This window comes from Lycium ferocissimum, chromosome 4, assembly GCF_029784015.1.
Source record: "Lycium ferocissimum isolate CSIRO_LF1 chromosome 4, AGI_CSIRO_Lferr_CH_V1, whole genome shotgun sequence".
NCBI classification, from domain to species: Eukaryota; Viridiplantae; Streptophyta; class Magnoliopsida; order Solanales; family Solanaceae; genus Lycium; species Lycium ferocissimum.
The window spans coordinates 19,723,446-19,739,387 of NC_081345.1; the positions used below are offsets into that span (position 1 = coordinate 19,723,446).

At 33.3% G+C, this 15,942-nt stretch overlaps 1 protein-coding gene across 1 annotated transcript; it reads left to right on the forward strand.

The window, feature by feature from the left end:
* Nucleotides 1-532: 532 nt before the first annotated feature.
* On the forward strand, nt 533-7,910 carry LOC132051735 (probable hydroxyacylglutathione hydrolase 2, chloroplastic). The gene is made up of 8 exons (XM_059442927.1): nt 533-693; nt 1,352-1,534; nt 3,008-3,211; nt 3,956-4,079; nt 5,049-5,149; nt 6,758-6,832; nt 6,927-7,025; nt 7,522-7,910. Exons 1-8 carry the CDS (start codon nt 637-639, stop codon nt 7,666-7,668), a joined length of 990 nt encoding a protein of 329 aa, XP_059298910.1. The 5' UTR covers nt 533-636; the 3' UTR covers nt 7,669-7,910.
* Nucleotides 7,911-15,942: the final 8,032 nt, after the last annotated feature.

Below are 15,942 nucleotides of genomic sequence, written 5' to 3' on the forward strand. Positions count from 1 at the left end.
TTTATGTAGCACACTTTCCTTTTTAATCTATTTAAAAAAGAATGTCACTTTTTCATATTTAAAAACAATGTAACTTTATGATATGATTTACGACCACACAAATATGTAAGACTTATTCGGACCATAAATTTTAAAGTCTTCATTTCTTTCTTAAGCTCGGTGCCAAATCAAATAGTGTCACATAAATTAGAACGGAGGAGTAAATATTTTTTTTAATATAGAAATCATAGCATATTCTAGTAGTATCATAGTACTCTCTAATGATACAGTTTTTTTTAGTATATCTAAAAGGAATGAAACATTTTCTTATTTAATAATAATTTAACTTTAAACTTTATTTTTTACGCTTAACGAAATTATCTATAACCACATAAATATTTTTGACTTATTTTAGATCATAAAATTCAAAAGCCTTACATTATTTCTCAAACTACCTGCTGGATAAACTATCTCACATAAATTATTACGGAGGAAGTAGTATTTGTTTCGCCTATTTGTGATGGTAAAAGTAATAAATAAGTAGTATAGAAGTAATTAATAGAGTCCCAAAAGCCTAAGACAAACTTGCGTGTGAAAGCGTGTGCCAACCCACCATTGCTACACTCTCTTTACAAAACAAAATTGAAATGCAAAATTATGCAAACTTTGTGTAGAATTGCACCTTCAGCCATGGCCTCCTTCCCTTGTTCTAAGGTTTTTCTTCTCTCTTTCACCCCTTTTAATTAATTATACTACACATATATGTTTATACATATTCTTGGTAGACTTTGTAGAGTACTTTAAAATAATCTGAACTATAGTTAAATAAATTTATCCGAGTTTGGGGGACTATGGTTTTTTTTTCTTGGGTCAGTTTGACTTATTCTGAGAAAATTTGAAGTAAATTGAAAATATGGATGGATTTAATTTTCCCTAAATCTGAATTGATAATGGGTATCTTGTTTTATTCTTGTTAGTTGTGAATTTGATGTGAAGTCTTGATGAACTGTATAATTTAAGTGGTGAAATATATATGAATTTATGAGTGATTTTTTTTGTAGTAGAATCAAGATCTTTTTTCACTGTTAATTATAGCTTTTTGATGATTACTAATATGTTGTTTTGATAATTACTATGTTGGGTCTGAGTCTTTAAGGTTTAAGATTGTTAAAGATTGTTTTTTTTTTTTTTTTCTAAGTTGTGTGTATTAATTTTATCTGATCTTCTCATGGGATTCTTTTGGTTAATGTAATTCATAATTAGGGTTTTAAAAGGGGATACTTTGTTGCACATGGTGGTTTAATTAGTATGTAGATCCGTGGTCTTTTGCTTGCATTTCTATTTGTTTAATTATATTTGTTGGTTTTATTAGTCCCGGACAGGGGTTTGTGTATGGCCTGGCATGAGACAGCTTTCTCTTAGGAAGCATCTCCTATATGGATTTATGCAGCTTTTCTCAATGCCGTTCAAGACCATACGTGGAGTTAGTCGAACACTTAAAGTTTCTAAGCTTTGTAGCATTGCCAGTACATCTTCAAGTTTGCAAATCGAACTGGTGAGTCCATAAGTAACGTGCTTTTTAGGTGCATATGTATACAGTAATTTGCGGCTTTGTTTTAATAGTGCATGTATAACCTGTAAGTATGTCATATGTTGGGCACATTCAATCACTCCTATTTCTCATTGAAAAAAATATTTCATCTATCAGTGGCAAATATCATTGAGTGTCTTTTTTTTTCTTTTGTAAATTATCTTGAATGAGTGCTTGGGATAGAAATCACCGATTACAGAGGGATTTAAAAATGTTCAAGCAGACCAGAAAGAGGAGCATCTTTGTGCGGTAACGAGCAAAATTGAATACCTTATATGAAGACTCTTAGTGTGACTGGGTGGCACCTGTGGCGGAGCCAGAATATTCTTTAAGGGGGTTCAAAATTACGAAGAAGTAATACACGAAGAAGCCAAGGGGGTTGAACATCTATTATTTATGCATAAAAAATATTTTTAACCTTGTAAATACAGTATAATTTTTTGGTGAAGGGGTTCGGATGAACCCCCTCAGCACTACCTAGCTCCGCCCCTGGGTGACACTGAAATGTGGTATTAGTGGCCTTTGTATTCCTAAAATCTGGCTGAGTACCCTGACATCATGGTAATTGTTGATAGTCAGCTCTTATAGTTAATGCCACTGTACCCTAATCCTCCTTGGACTAATGTGTGTATTTAATTGACTTCTCGAATGTCAAGGTCTGACACCTAGTTGGACCAAAACAGGGAAGATGTTGCCTCATGTAGAGTATTTCTAAAGGACTATACTGTATGGCATAGGAAAACTGCTCCTCGATCATATCCTCTCCTACACCGCTAGATCGTTTTTAAGTATGGATCTTAATGCTCGGTCTGTTTGGAAATCCCCCGGTTCCCCCCCCAAAACACCACCACCATTTCTGAAGTAACTATTGGAATACTAGAGGCCTGAATAGGAGGGGCTGGGTAGTTCTCCTTCATGCTCTAATGTGGACTATAGCTTATTCTAGAGTCGGTATAATTTAGTTTAGACTTTCTGGAGCACTCATGATGTTCCATTTTGAATGCGCGACTGGGTGAACTTCTCGAATGGGAATTCATATATTTAATGCCTCGTATTCTCTTGTATGCAGATGTGTTCCTCTTTTCTTTTGGGTAACATCCTTTTTGTTTAACTTGTATCATAAAAAGGCAAAAATGCTCCTACATTAGTGTTGCTGGCACATAATCAAATATGTAAGTGTCAGCTCACAAAAAATGGTACTGTTCTACTTTCATTTTGGGTGGGAGAGATGGGAATCTTATTTTCAGGAAGCAGATTTACTAGCTGAGAAAGATAATTTCTGCTTCTCTTCCACTTCCTATGTGTTTCTTTCTCTGGACAAAAAAGAATATAAAAAATAAAATTCAATAGCTTGCCTTTATAGTGTAACAAAGCTCTCCACCTCTATGTGAATAAACCCTCATAATACTGCTGATCTTTTCTGTTGTCAATTGTCAGGTACCATGTCTCCAGGATAATTATGCATATCTATTGCACGACGTGGATACTGGAACAGTTGGTGTTGTGGATCCTTCTGAAGCTGTTCCTGTTATAGATGCACTGAGTAGAAACAACCGTAACTTGACTTATATTTTGAACACACATCATCACTATGATCATACTGGTGGTAACTTGGAGTTAAAAGCAAGGTATGGGGCAAAGGTAAGAAGTAGTTTTCCTCTTGCCACTGTCATTTGAAGTTGTGATGATTTATGGAGATAAAATATTTTTCGTAAGGAATTCAATAGCTGCTCTTGTGTTGTATTATATGATCTATCTGTTTATATTGTAGTCTAATGAACAATTTCGGCAAATACCCTCTTATAAAATGTGTTGTCTTCTACTTTTCTGATATATAATATCTTTGAGTTACATTGCAGCTAAATTTAAGTCTAGGTCCAGTGTTTTCTGAATTTCTCAATTGGTTCGTCTTTTCTTTCCCGTTGTGAATGTCTTCGCTTCGGTATTTTTTGGGCGATAGGAGAGGAGATAGGGAAAAGTTTACCTGGTTTCAGGTTTTGGTTCAAGAGGGTGATCTTGAAAAAGGAGGAACATAAATTGCCATAAATCTTGCGAAATGCTTTTGGACATGTTGGTACGATTGTCTCTGTCAGTATCTCTGCCAGGCGTTGCTGGGGCTGACCCGTTTAGATTACTGTATCGGGAAAAAGAAACCAGAAAAGCTAAACACCAAACATTTCAATCAACCAACTATTTTTTTCAAGCTCCATTATTTTTGTTTTAGAATTGGGTAGAAATAGGATAACTTCAAATATAAGTTGCACCTTAAAAATCGTTGGTAACTATAACGGGCATTTCTCGTTGATTAGCAGATCAACGGTTAACATGTTTGTGTCAGTTGAATTTTTGTCAGGAGGGGCTTTCATTTGTTACGTGGTTTTGTAGGTAATTGGATCTGGAGTGGACAGTGATAGAATACCTGGTATTGACATAGCCCTCAATGATGGGGACCAATGGATGTTTGCAGGCCATGAGGTGTTTGTCATGGAGACTCCCGGTCATACACGAGGTTGTATTTTAGTGTCTGATATCATTTGAAAATTTCTTGAATTGTCTCATAGTCTCTGATTAATTTTGAAGCTCTCTGACAAAACAAACGTCTATTTCCTTCTTTCTTTTTCTGCTTTCCTTCATGGTTAAATATCAATTTTATCTTGGAAGCACAGCCCCATTTGTCTTTGCAATTTCTTGTTCTATATGTGGTTTTAACAAATTACTAATTCTTCAAGCTTGTCATGTGCTGAGGGAAATATCCGTTTAGTGTAGGTGTATGAACTCCACTCAGGAGTTGGTTAAGAAGTGCATACACATTGAGAAAATTCGTATCCAGCAGCATAATAACATCTTACAAGTGAGAGATTAGAAATCTTACCACGATAATTTATTGTCCTCTGTCCAACTACTCGTGGAGTATTGAGGAAAGAGATGACAGATCAAGGAAAGAAATATGTCTTATCAGAAATGTCTTCCACTAAATAGAGCTGTATTATATTCGAACTGTTTAATTACACTGTCCGTCCAATCCCATTTCATGTAACACCATTCGATTGGGCATGTTCATTTTTATGTCACACTATTTGATTGGGTACAAAATTTAGGAGAAATTTGTTTGCGGGTAAATATATAGATATATGAGTGGTATTGGATGAATATACTAATGTAATATTTGAGAAGTTTTGAAAGAGATAAGCATAAATCTTAAATTGATTAGTTAGATAGATGTGAGCTGAAGAAACATTTTGGTTTGTTCCAACATAAAAGGAGTGTCATATAAATTGAGATAGTGGTAAATTTGCCCCTTTTCTATTCATCACAGCTGTTAATTCTTTTCACATGATTTATAATGAGAAATTTTAGATATAGGGTCAAGTGGGGATTACTTCTGATTTAAATAGTGTTATCTTTAGATGACCTTATGTGCGTTTTTTTAGGCTAAAAATAACTCCTTAATTTTGCTAATACAAGAAATGCATGACAGGGCATATCAGTTTTTACTTCCCGAGATCAAAGGCAATTTTCACAGGAGACACACTGTTCAGCTTGTCTTGTGGTAAACTTTTTGAAGGGACTCCTGAGCAGGTAAAGTAGACTTCTATTTTGGGGGCTGTATCATCTATTTTTTTCTTTTATTGGGCTTCTGTATTGATTTTCTTTTTATTTGGATTCACATGTTGATGGTTGTCAGCTAGCAAGTCTGGGTTGGATTAATTAATGAGAATAAGTAAAACTAGTAGTTCTTCTTGTTTTAACCTAAAGACTTGATGTAAACTGACGCAAATTCTTGCTATTTTCTTCTCGTAAAATAATGGGATATATATTGTCAATTTGCTGATGGCATCATTTTTGTGGTATCAAAAACTAGCCCCGTTTGGGTTAGCCAACTAAAGTAGCTGATAAATACTAAGTGCTGAAAAATACTTTTGAAATGTTTGATGCGGATTTTATAAATAAGCAGATTATGTGTTTAGATAGAAATGGTGAAACTGATAAGCAGTTTGTATGTTTGGTAAAGAAATGCTTACAAACATTTTTATAGTAGTGATTGAAATGCCCTTAAAACTATTTACGAAAGATATAACTTTATAAATAATTTGTACATTAAAATCACGAATGATGGATTTAGAATAGAGAGAAAGGTAGGGTTCTGTAAAGTATTTTGGGGATTGCAACTAAATTAGAATAAGGTGGTTAAAAACATTTCTTTATAAAGGTAACATATAATGGTTAAAAACTTTGTCAAAGCAAAAGTGTCTGTAAGCCGAAAAGCAATCAGTTCGGACACCAATTTATGGTTTAGGACATATTTTGGCCTATAAGCGCTTTGATGTTTACCAAATGCATTCATGAGCCAAAAAGTGCTTATTAAGCCAAACAACATGTAATACTTAAAGCAGCTAGCTGTCCTTGAGTGTTGTGAATTTTCTTTTCTCTTCATTTTGGGATTCCCATAAGTTTCACTTTCACCCATTATTTTCATGTTGATTTTTTTTTTCTGTTTCCTTTTTTTGAATGTGTATTCCAGTTTCTACTATTGTCTCTCAAACATTGACGGGTAGGTCAATTTGCTGGCCAGAATCAGATTCAATTGTAATCAAACCCAAAACTCATTACTCCTTTGTTTAATATGAAGAATGAGATAGGATGGAGGAGTAATCTCACAATATAACGAAAAAGAATGCTCTAATGGTAAAAGTACTACTTCCAACCAAGCGCTCTGGAGTTTGAATCACCAAGGGAGAAAACTAGAAAACTCTGTCTGCTATCTGATCTGAAATTGGAATATGAACAAATGATGCATCACCTATCTGAACATAGCTAGGTCGGTTGTTGCAGAAAACATTTTCGTGAGGGTAACTTGCCAACCATAGATAATGATTAGTAATAAAATATATATTCATTTGCTTTCCTGCCTGCATCTTTTGGTGTGTTTGGACAGAAAGGAATCTCAGATGTTTTGATGGGGATGTCTTTTATGGCTGTATAGTTGGCAGATAAAGTGCCCATTAATTTCGGGACCTTATTAGCTCTTTAGCTTTAGCTTAGCTATATCTGATAATCTTTTGTGTTTTACCATCTTTTGTAATCATTGCATCTTCTTGATGCCATCTATGAAATTCTCTCTCTTCATCAAAAATATATACTCTGTACATATATTTATGTGCTATACTTATCATCTGCATTTTACAGATGTTCTCTTCATTGAGTAAGATTGTGTCCTTACCAGACGATACAAATGTCTACTGTGGCCACGAGTATACATTGGTAAATTAAGTTTCGAACAATTTCTGCTTGTTGATAACTTAGCGCTAACATCAACAGTTTCTTCTTGACCTGACCATTTGACACGTTTTAACAGAGCAATTCGAAGTTTGCACTTTCTATAGAACCTGGAAATGAAGAATTGCAGTCATATGCAGCTCATGTTGCCAATCTTCGCAAGAAAGGCTTGCCAACAGTAAGCTTCCTTTGCTGAAAACTGTAATGAGAACAATTTTGCACTTGACCTGAATTTTAAACCCCTTAAAATCCTAGGGACACTCGGCATGATTCATGAGCATGTTGAGTAGCTGTCTCCTTTTCTTTATTTTAATCAATATCTGAGAAGCTTAATTGGACCTGTTTGGTGGTTTTGTATTTGACCCCTGTTGAATATTTTCCAAATTACACCTTTGGTCATTGGTGTACTAAGGTGCCCTATAATTTTTTAGTAAGATAAAGGATTTATCGGCAACTAATGACATCACCAAGAAGATGCTAAAATTTCCGAAGTTAAACCATAGAACTCGTAGATTGAGGAATCTAGAAATATGTCTTCGTTATAGACATCTTTTATTTTTAACAGGAAAACTAAATAGATAAAAGCATGTTTATATCTTTTTCCGCTAGTTTTTTAGGAATATATCTCTGTTAATTGTCAGTATTTGCTAAATATTTTGTTTGTGGTGCTTTAGATTCCAACAACGCTCAAAGCAGAGAAGCTATGTAATCCATTTCTTCGAACTTCAAGTACAGAAATCCGGAAGTTGCTAAACATTCCAGACACCGCAGATGATGCAGAAGCCTTGGGTGCCATTCGCCGTGCTAAGGATAACTTTTAGGTCGGGCATGGGAATTTGGCGCTATGAACGACCCAGAGAATGTATTAAGATATATCGTGCTTTGCTATTTTTTGTATAGGAATAGTACATCTACCAGCCAAGAAAGCAGAAAGGGAATACCTGATTCCTGTTCATGTTCACACTTAGCTTGGAAAGTCCAAAATTTTGCCTTGGACAGTCTTTCTGATTCACACATGGTTAAACTAGACTCAGTATAGAAGTGCTTTTTTTCAAGTTACTAATATTGCTTTTGTGCATCAAATTCTGCCCATTTCTTCCAATCCTGCAATTAAAGATTAGGAATCTGCAAGAACATTAGGTATTGCAAGTGTTGGCCGCGGAGGAAAATGTATTTTGTGAACGTATTTTGGGAAAATTGATCTACTTTGGAAATTATTTCATTGGCTTAAAAATTGGTGACGTATTGCATTCCTGCGAAGTGTAAGATAGAAGCATAAAGGTATGATGACAGCATTTCAACATGTTTTATTGGAAAAATACATAAAATTTCTTCTAAGTAGTTCGTTTTTTGTCCATCACGATCACGAGTTCAGGTACCCCTCGCACTATTTTGGAGTGATCTTATAATTTCCTTCACAGACCCACGCCCACCTGGTATAGAGAGTGAAGTAAAAAACAACTTCTAGTTTTTGCCTTTTCTTTCTTGTACTTTTCTCTTTTTGTTATAAATATTATTTAGTTATGGATGTCTATCTTTAAGAGAAATTTTAGGGTTTGTGATTTTGACACTAAGTTAACCTTCTCCTATAGATAGAGATGTTCTCTTCATTGTATAGAATCCCTAACAAGAGAAATAAAGATATCTTCTCTCTTTCACCACAATATTCTTCTTGCTTGCTTTATTACTTTATAACACGTTATCAGCACGAGACTCTACCTTAAGCATTTACTTTAAAAGGATCGTAAGATCTGGAAAGAGGAAAACTCTAATTACCCTCGTTCTAAATCATTGATATGCAGCACGGTAAGTAGTACCCGTTTGTTATATTTATGAATTTTTTTTATATACAGTGGCCTAGAAGAACTGGTATCTCTTCGGTTTACAGTTTGCTTTAATATAAACATAGTAAGACAATTTCATGATTGGATTGTCAGCATGATGATTTTCCAGAAGAGGTTAGTATTTCCTTTAAATCTCATGTCGTTTGTCCTTTGCTTGTATTGACACAACGTTGTTCCGTTTGATCCAAATAACCTAATTAATTTACTTGGTAGTTCTGAGTTTCAAATTTATTCCTGGAGAATAAGAGAGATTATGATATTAACTACGTATCTCTTAATGACTAGGAATGAGAGTTTGCAAAATATATGTTCACCAGAAGTGACAATGTTTCCTATGCCTTAATGAGGTTAAATTCATTTACGCCTATAATCACCAGAAGTGGTAATATTATCATGGGCATATTGTGATTATAGATATGTTAGAGAAACATACTCTATGTTATATAGATACCTTGATTGCCGCTGAAGTAGCAACATCTTAGAAGAGTTATTAAGCTATCATAATTTGATGTGCTCGGAACACGTATAGATGATTTTGTTCCATTTCTGAAGAATGAGAACTTTTGATAAATGTTACAAATACATATCTATTCCTTGAAGTGAATATGATAATATTTCGTAAAGATTATAAATACAGACGTGCTTTTGGTTGTGAAAATAATACGACTCACCTCCAGAAGAGGTAGAATAATTGAGAAGAAATATTCTGAATTTCCTTACTCGTAGTAAATCTGACGTTTACTCCCGAAGTAGTAAGACTCTAAAATTTACACTTGGAGTAGTAAATCTGAAGTTTACTCCCGAAGTAGTAAAACTTTGAAATTTTCTCTTGAAGCAGAAAGAAGTTGTAAGATATATGAGAAATAATTTGAAGCAATATCTTCTTGCGGTTGGAAAAAAAAAAAAGCTATTGAAAATTCTGTATAAAGCACATCTAAGTGACCAGGGTCATTCCCCGAAGTGAATGAAGAAATACCACAACACCTCCTGAAGAGATAAAATAACAAAGAATATAAATGTTATTTTGTGGTATAAAGTCATTGTTGCACGTATTTGTCGTACGAAGAGACATCTTGGTCAATTTTATTTTAAGGCAAAAGATGGCAGATCTTGTTGAATGTTTTTTACTGTATGTTTTTAATTTTCTTGAAGGAAATAACAATTTATATATTTTTCCCTCGAGGAAGTACACCAATATGTCATGTAGTGCATATTCTTAATAATATGTCAAAACCAAGTGCACAACTATTATTTGTTTGTCGAATATTAAGGTACGTGTAAACCACGAGTAGTACATCTTACCGTTGTTTTGGATTGAGCCTAAACCACATAGGCGCTAGATACATTAATAAGAACCATAATAATTTCTGTGTTTTCATCCTTTGTTCTGGTATAAGGAGATAGGGGTCACTACCCAATTTCATTAAATTAATATTATTATATTAAGTCTTCGATACATCATAAAAGAATTCTCTTTAAAAAAGTACTATATGTATGCAAATCTTTTAAAGTTAGAAAAGTGAATTATTGTATTCTAGTAGGATTTATTAATTAGTCATTATTTTTTATCATATTGATGAAAATTTATTAAGATGGATGTAATTCTATTTGATGAAAACAAGGACTTGAAACTTTAAGTGTATGACGTGGAAGTAATATAATCATTGGTTTGTTATATTACTTAGTTTTTACTTTGTACTTTCTAATAGTACTAATATTTAATGTGTATTTATTTTACTTTGCATACGTCATTTCATTTGAAGCTATGGATAACTCTCAAAGCAAGTTCAGATTAAAATTCAATTATGAATTTATTATTTCTAAATGTCTACTCGCTTACCGTTTTCTTTCATGACATCAAAAATATCTAATCAAATTCTCTTTCTAGACGCCTGCAGTGTCTAAGCAAAAATATTTGGTAGTACAAAAGTAACAATCAAGGTCTCGAAGAACCTAATTGTTTATATACAAGAACCATGACACCAGTAGTGTCCAAAATATCTGATTATGAAAAATAAATTGAAAGCTCCTGAAGAGTTTATTTATTATTATGGCATTCATCCTATCTCCAAAGTTGTTATGATCGAAATATAAGTAGTAAACCCGAAGTTTACTAAAGTAAATGGTTATCATATTGAAGATTTAAATGATTGGAGGACTAAATATTTCAAAATGTCATAGTGGAAAAGATATATGAATATGAAAGGTTATCCAATTTGTACTACGAATATAAGCACGATGAATTGCATGCCACAATAAACCAGAAGTTTATTGGTACAAAAATAATTCATGTCATAGTAAACCAGAAGTTTACTAAAACAAATAGCACATGACATGGTAAGCCTGAAGTTTACTAGTATAGATAATTTTATTAGTTGGCATGAGCAGTTTGGCTATCCCGATTCAAATATGATGTGCAAATTGAGTATTTGACATATATTGAAGAACTAGAAGATTCTTCAAGGAATTATTTTTGTTGCTTGTTCTCATGATAAGTTAATTATACTGGCTAATGTTGGGATTGAATTCCCTAAATTCTGGAAAAATATAAAAGGTGAATATGGGCCCGTTCACCTGTTATATGATATCTTAAATAGATGCATCAATAAGACAGTCACATTTGCATTTATTGTCAACCTGCAGTTTGACATATGCAAAGTTACTTGCTCAAAAATGATTAAGTGGAGAGCGCAATTGTTAGATTATGTAATCAAGATAATTCATCTTGTGAATGCTAGTTTATATCCAAGTTGATTTGGCGTTGAATGCCTCCGATAAATAGCTAAACCATTGTGAGAACAAAGCTTCATGTGCTGGTCTGAGATATTATATATACAACATCACTTGTATGCTTCAGATCAATAAATTATGATAAATTCTCCCCTCACAACTGGTTCAGGGTTAGGAGCCAGATATTTCCATCTAAGAGTTTTTTTTTATGACGGTATACAATTAATTAATCTACTATGATGCAGAAAGATGGATTCCCCCAAAGAAGATGGGATATATGTTAGTTTTTCTAACATAAGGGGGAGAGAATAAACAGCTTGGAAATATGTTGTGAATTATCATTAGTATGATCCTCATTCAAAAAGTAATTCAAGTTAAATGCTAGAAGCATTTGCTGACCCAAAACTAGTTTCAAATTTCAGCTGCAAAATGCTCCTATTAAATTCATGTCCCTGAAGGACAGAGTCTACGGCATGCATGAAGCGTGGTAGACTAATAGATTCCAAATGCAATAATCATTGAAAAGAAAGAGGAGCAAATGATCAATGATCATTATAAGGAGGCAATGTGCTCTTGAAGAATCTACGACATAACACTTCATGAAATCTCGTGAGAGGTTAGGTACCTAAAAATAATGGAAGTGATGAGATCTCAATCAGTTATGTCCTATTGTAAACCGATACAAGATAATATATCGTCGACGATATCTTTGGTACAATATAGCGCAATATTGTAAAAGATTGTGAGGATCTAAATTCTACGTCTATTAAAGCATGCTAATGTAGAAATTATTATCAAGTGAAATGACCCATCTTAGTAAGCGTAAAGCTTATTGGACCTGCTGTCCAGATACCAGAAGATGTCACATGTTTAAATAGAAATAGATGTTGTCACAGCCTATATGAATTACTTGACAAAATTATATGAAAATTCCTGAAGAATTTTAAATGCTCGAAGCATATACAAGTTGTAGAAATTTGTTCATAATTCTCATATGAATTAAGTGAATCAAGGTGAATGCAATTTTATCACCTTAATGAATATTTACTGACTAAGGGCACAAATGACTCTATTTATCCTTATGACTTTGTGAAAATCAAAATTTGTCATATTGTTGGTGCAAGTTGATTACTTGAATATTATTAAAACTCTTGAAGAGTTCTCAAAAGCAATTTATTATCTGTTGAAAGAAGTTGAAATGAGAAATCTGTTGAAATGAGAAATTTGCATAATTTTTTGGTCCTGAAGTGTCATATCCTTATGCAATTGATGCATTTATATATTTTGCTATGACTATAAAGGATTATGGTCATACGATATTGTTTTATATGACAGTCAAATCATATAAAGATAACATCTGTTTATAAAGCAAGTCAGGAATGCACTTGGAGTGATTTCAACAATATTATATGCTGATGCAACTCTATCTGAAGACTGAAGATGCAACAACATACATAGTCCAACTAAAGAGTGGATTCATAAAAGGACTAAGCTCATTTCACCAAAGTTGTTCTTCACAAACGAGCTCTGAAAGAATGGTGATACCAAGGTGCAACAAATTGTTCGAGTGATAATATGGCTGATTTATTCACCAAGTCTATACCCACTGCAACTTTCGAGTGAAGATGTGAAGATTCAAGTTTTTGGATTGAAGTTCTCATCAGGGGGAGTTAATACGCGTTGTACTCTTTTTCTCTTTCAAGGTTTTTGTCCCACTGGGTTTTTCCTTGTAAGGTTTTTAATGAGGCAACCAAATAGCGTATTATTAGAAATGTGTACTCTTTTTCCTTCACTAGATTTTTTTCCCACTGAGTTTTTCTAGTAAGGTTTTAACGAGGCACATTATCTACCAAATAGACATCCAAGGGGGAGTGTTATAAATATTATTTAATTATGGATGTCTATCTTTAGGAGAAACTTTAGGGTTTGTGACTTTGACACTAAGTTAACCTTCTCCTATAAATAGAGATGTTCTCTTCATTGTATAGAATCCCTAACAAGAGAAATAAAGATATCTTCTCTCTTTCACCACAATATTCTTCTTGCTTGCTTCTCTTTTCCATTTCTCTTCTTTCTTCTCCATATTTTTCTATGAGATTATTACCAATGCCAAAAACTTGTCTTTTCACTTTAAATTTTCCATCTTTAAAGAGGTGTTTTTGTGGTGAAAATGGAACTCACCGATAAAGCTTTTTTGGTGATGCTAGTGGGATTCTAGGATATTTGTGGTGAATGGTGTACTATTGTGGTGGTGTAAGGTGGAGAGGAAATGGTGGAGGCCGTCCATGGTTGTTTTGTTGTGGTCTGGTTGCACCATGAACTTTTAGGCAAGGTTTTGATACAAAAGCAATGCTGAAAAGAGCGGGAATAAGGAAAAAAATTGCTTTTAAAATTTAAATCTGATCATCAATAACTACTTCATATGTTTCATTTTTCTTATTCTCAGAAAATAATATTGAAATTGCAACTATATGAAATAACATCTTTGAAATGGTAGAATAATAAAAATCAGGAAATTCTTGAGTCGCATAATTCTTTTTCTTCTCCTACAAATGCAATAAGATTGGGAAACTGTAGCCCTATCATCATCTACTATCTAATCTTGAGGATTAATGTTATGCGCGTTAAATGTCAATTGTATAGATTGTCGATATTTGTAAGCAACGATTAATCATTAGTAGGAATTGGTCATGTGATTTGAAATCATGATTTCATGCTTTGATTTTAAATCAGCATTTATTTATGAAATTTGCACAAAATTTCAACTTTAACTTTATATCATGATTTCAAATCTCAAATTCTCCAAAAAGTAGGATTGGGATCCAAATCATGATTTCAAATTTTTCTAAATGTAAAACTTGACCCATAAGTTGACATTTTGTAAAAAACACCCATAAGTATGAGTTTGGCCATGCGATATGAAATCATAATTTCATATTTTGATTTCAAATCAGCGTTTGTTTATGAAATTTGCACAAAATTTCAACTTCAACTTCATATCATGACTTCAAATCCCAAATTCTCCAAAAAGGTATGATTTGGGATTCCAAATCATGATTGCAAATAATTTTAAATGTAAAACTTGACCCATAAGTTTATATTTTGTAAAAAAAGATTCCTAAGTAAAAGATTCCTAAGTTGGTAGATATATTCACCAACAATGTTTACCAACCATCTATATCAAATAGTAAAAGATCTGCGAGTCGATAGTATATTATAACAAATTTACTCTTACCAATCATTTACTAACTGCATTTACTTATACAACTCATGTTCAATGTTCCTTTTTATGAACTAAAGTTCGATCACTTGATATGTATTTTTCAGAAAGGCCTTCTAGTAGCGTATTACTTTTGTTATGAACTACGATTTGCTCATTTGGTAAGATTGTATAAGAATTGAGAATTTTTTTATTGTTTTCACCACTTGTGGGGTTTTTTTTTTTTTGTCTATGAGAAAAAATACAACTTAAAAGATCCAAATTATATGTCCAAACAATACTTCAACTTCAAATCATCATGATTTTAAATCACTGATTGGAAGTACATGCTCGACGTGAAGAGATTGTTTGTACCATGTGGGAGGATTATATTAAAGAGTAGTTAAACTACAACTCATGTTCAATTTTCCTTTTTATTGAACTAAAGTTCAATCAATAGATGTTGTATTTTTTACAAAGGAGCGTGTTAACTATGTTATGATCTATGATTTGCTCATTTGGTAAGATTGTATAAGAGTTGGGGCAGTTTTGATAGTCTTCACAACTTGTGGGCTTTTCAGATTTATGAGAAAAAATAAAACTTAAGCAATCCAAATTGCATGTCCTAACAAAACTTTAACCTCAAATCAACCTAATCTATATCATGATTTCCGATTATGTCCAAACTCTTTATATAGAGAATTTCACGTAGTTGGAACTAAGGGTGTCAAGTGGGCCGGCCACCAACCGGCCCCGATAAAACCGGCCCACCACCGCCCGCCCAAGCCCACTAATATGTATGGGGGCCGGGCTAGGTGGGTTTTATTAGGGCCGGGCCGGACAAGGTGGACACCCACCCCCGCCCACCATCGGCCGGGTGGTGGCCCACCGCCCATCGTGCTTAAATTTTCTACCCCACTTCAAATTTAAAAAAAAAAAAAAGATAAGTATTACATTTATTACTAATAATAAGTATTTTAAATATATTGTGTCCCAATAAAATAGCTGTAGTTATAATTGTGGGATTCTTAAAATTTTGGAAGCAAATATATGAAATATTTATTAATTATTCAAACCATAGTTAGAATCTTACTTTAGTTAATTAAAACTTAACCATTAATTTTAACTCATGTAATGTGTCTCTTATTCAAGTAAGTTAACTTTAAAAAATGGAGACAATAAAAATGAAGAGGAGTCGGATCCGTTAATATTTAATTCGCTACTAAATTAAAACTAATTAATTTCTCTTCAAAAAATAAAAAATAAAAAAAATTAATGATCGAGCCCCAAAGAATTAAAGTGGCGGGGACCCTTTGTGAGTT

What these genes read in the sequence shown, in the direction of transcription:
- LOC132051735 (XM_059442927.1), top strand. Translation starts at nt 637, where the DNA reads ATGCAAACTTTGTGTAGAATTGCACCTTCAGCCATGGCCTCCTTCCCT. An exon ending in AAGCAAGGTATGGGGCAAAG is followed by an intron (nt 3,212 to 3,955) that starts GTAAGAAGTAGT and finishes GTGGTTTTGTAG; the next exon opens with GTAATTGGATCTGGAGTGGA. An exon ending in TTGAAGGGACTCCTGAGCAG is followed by an intron (nt 5,150 to 6,757) that starts GTAAAGTAGACT and finishes TGCATTTTACAG; the next exon opens with ATGTTCTCTTCATTGAGTAA.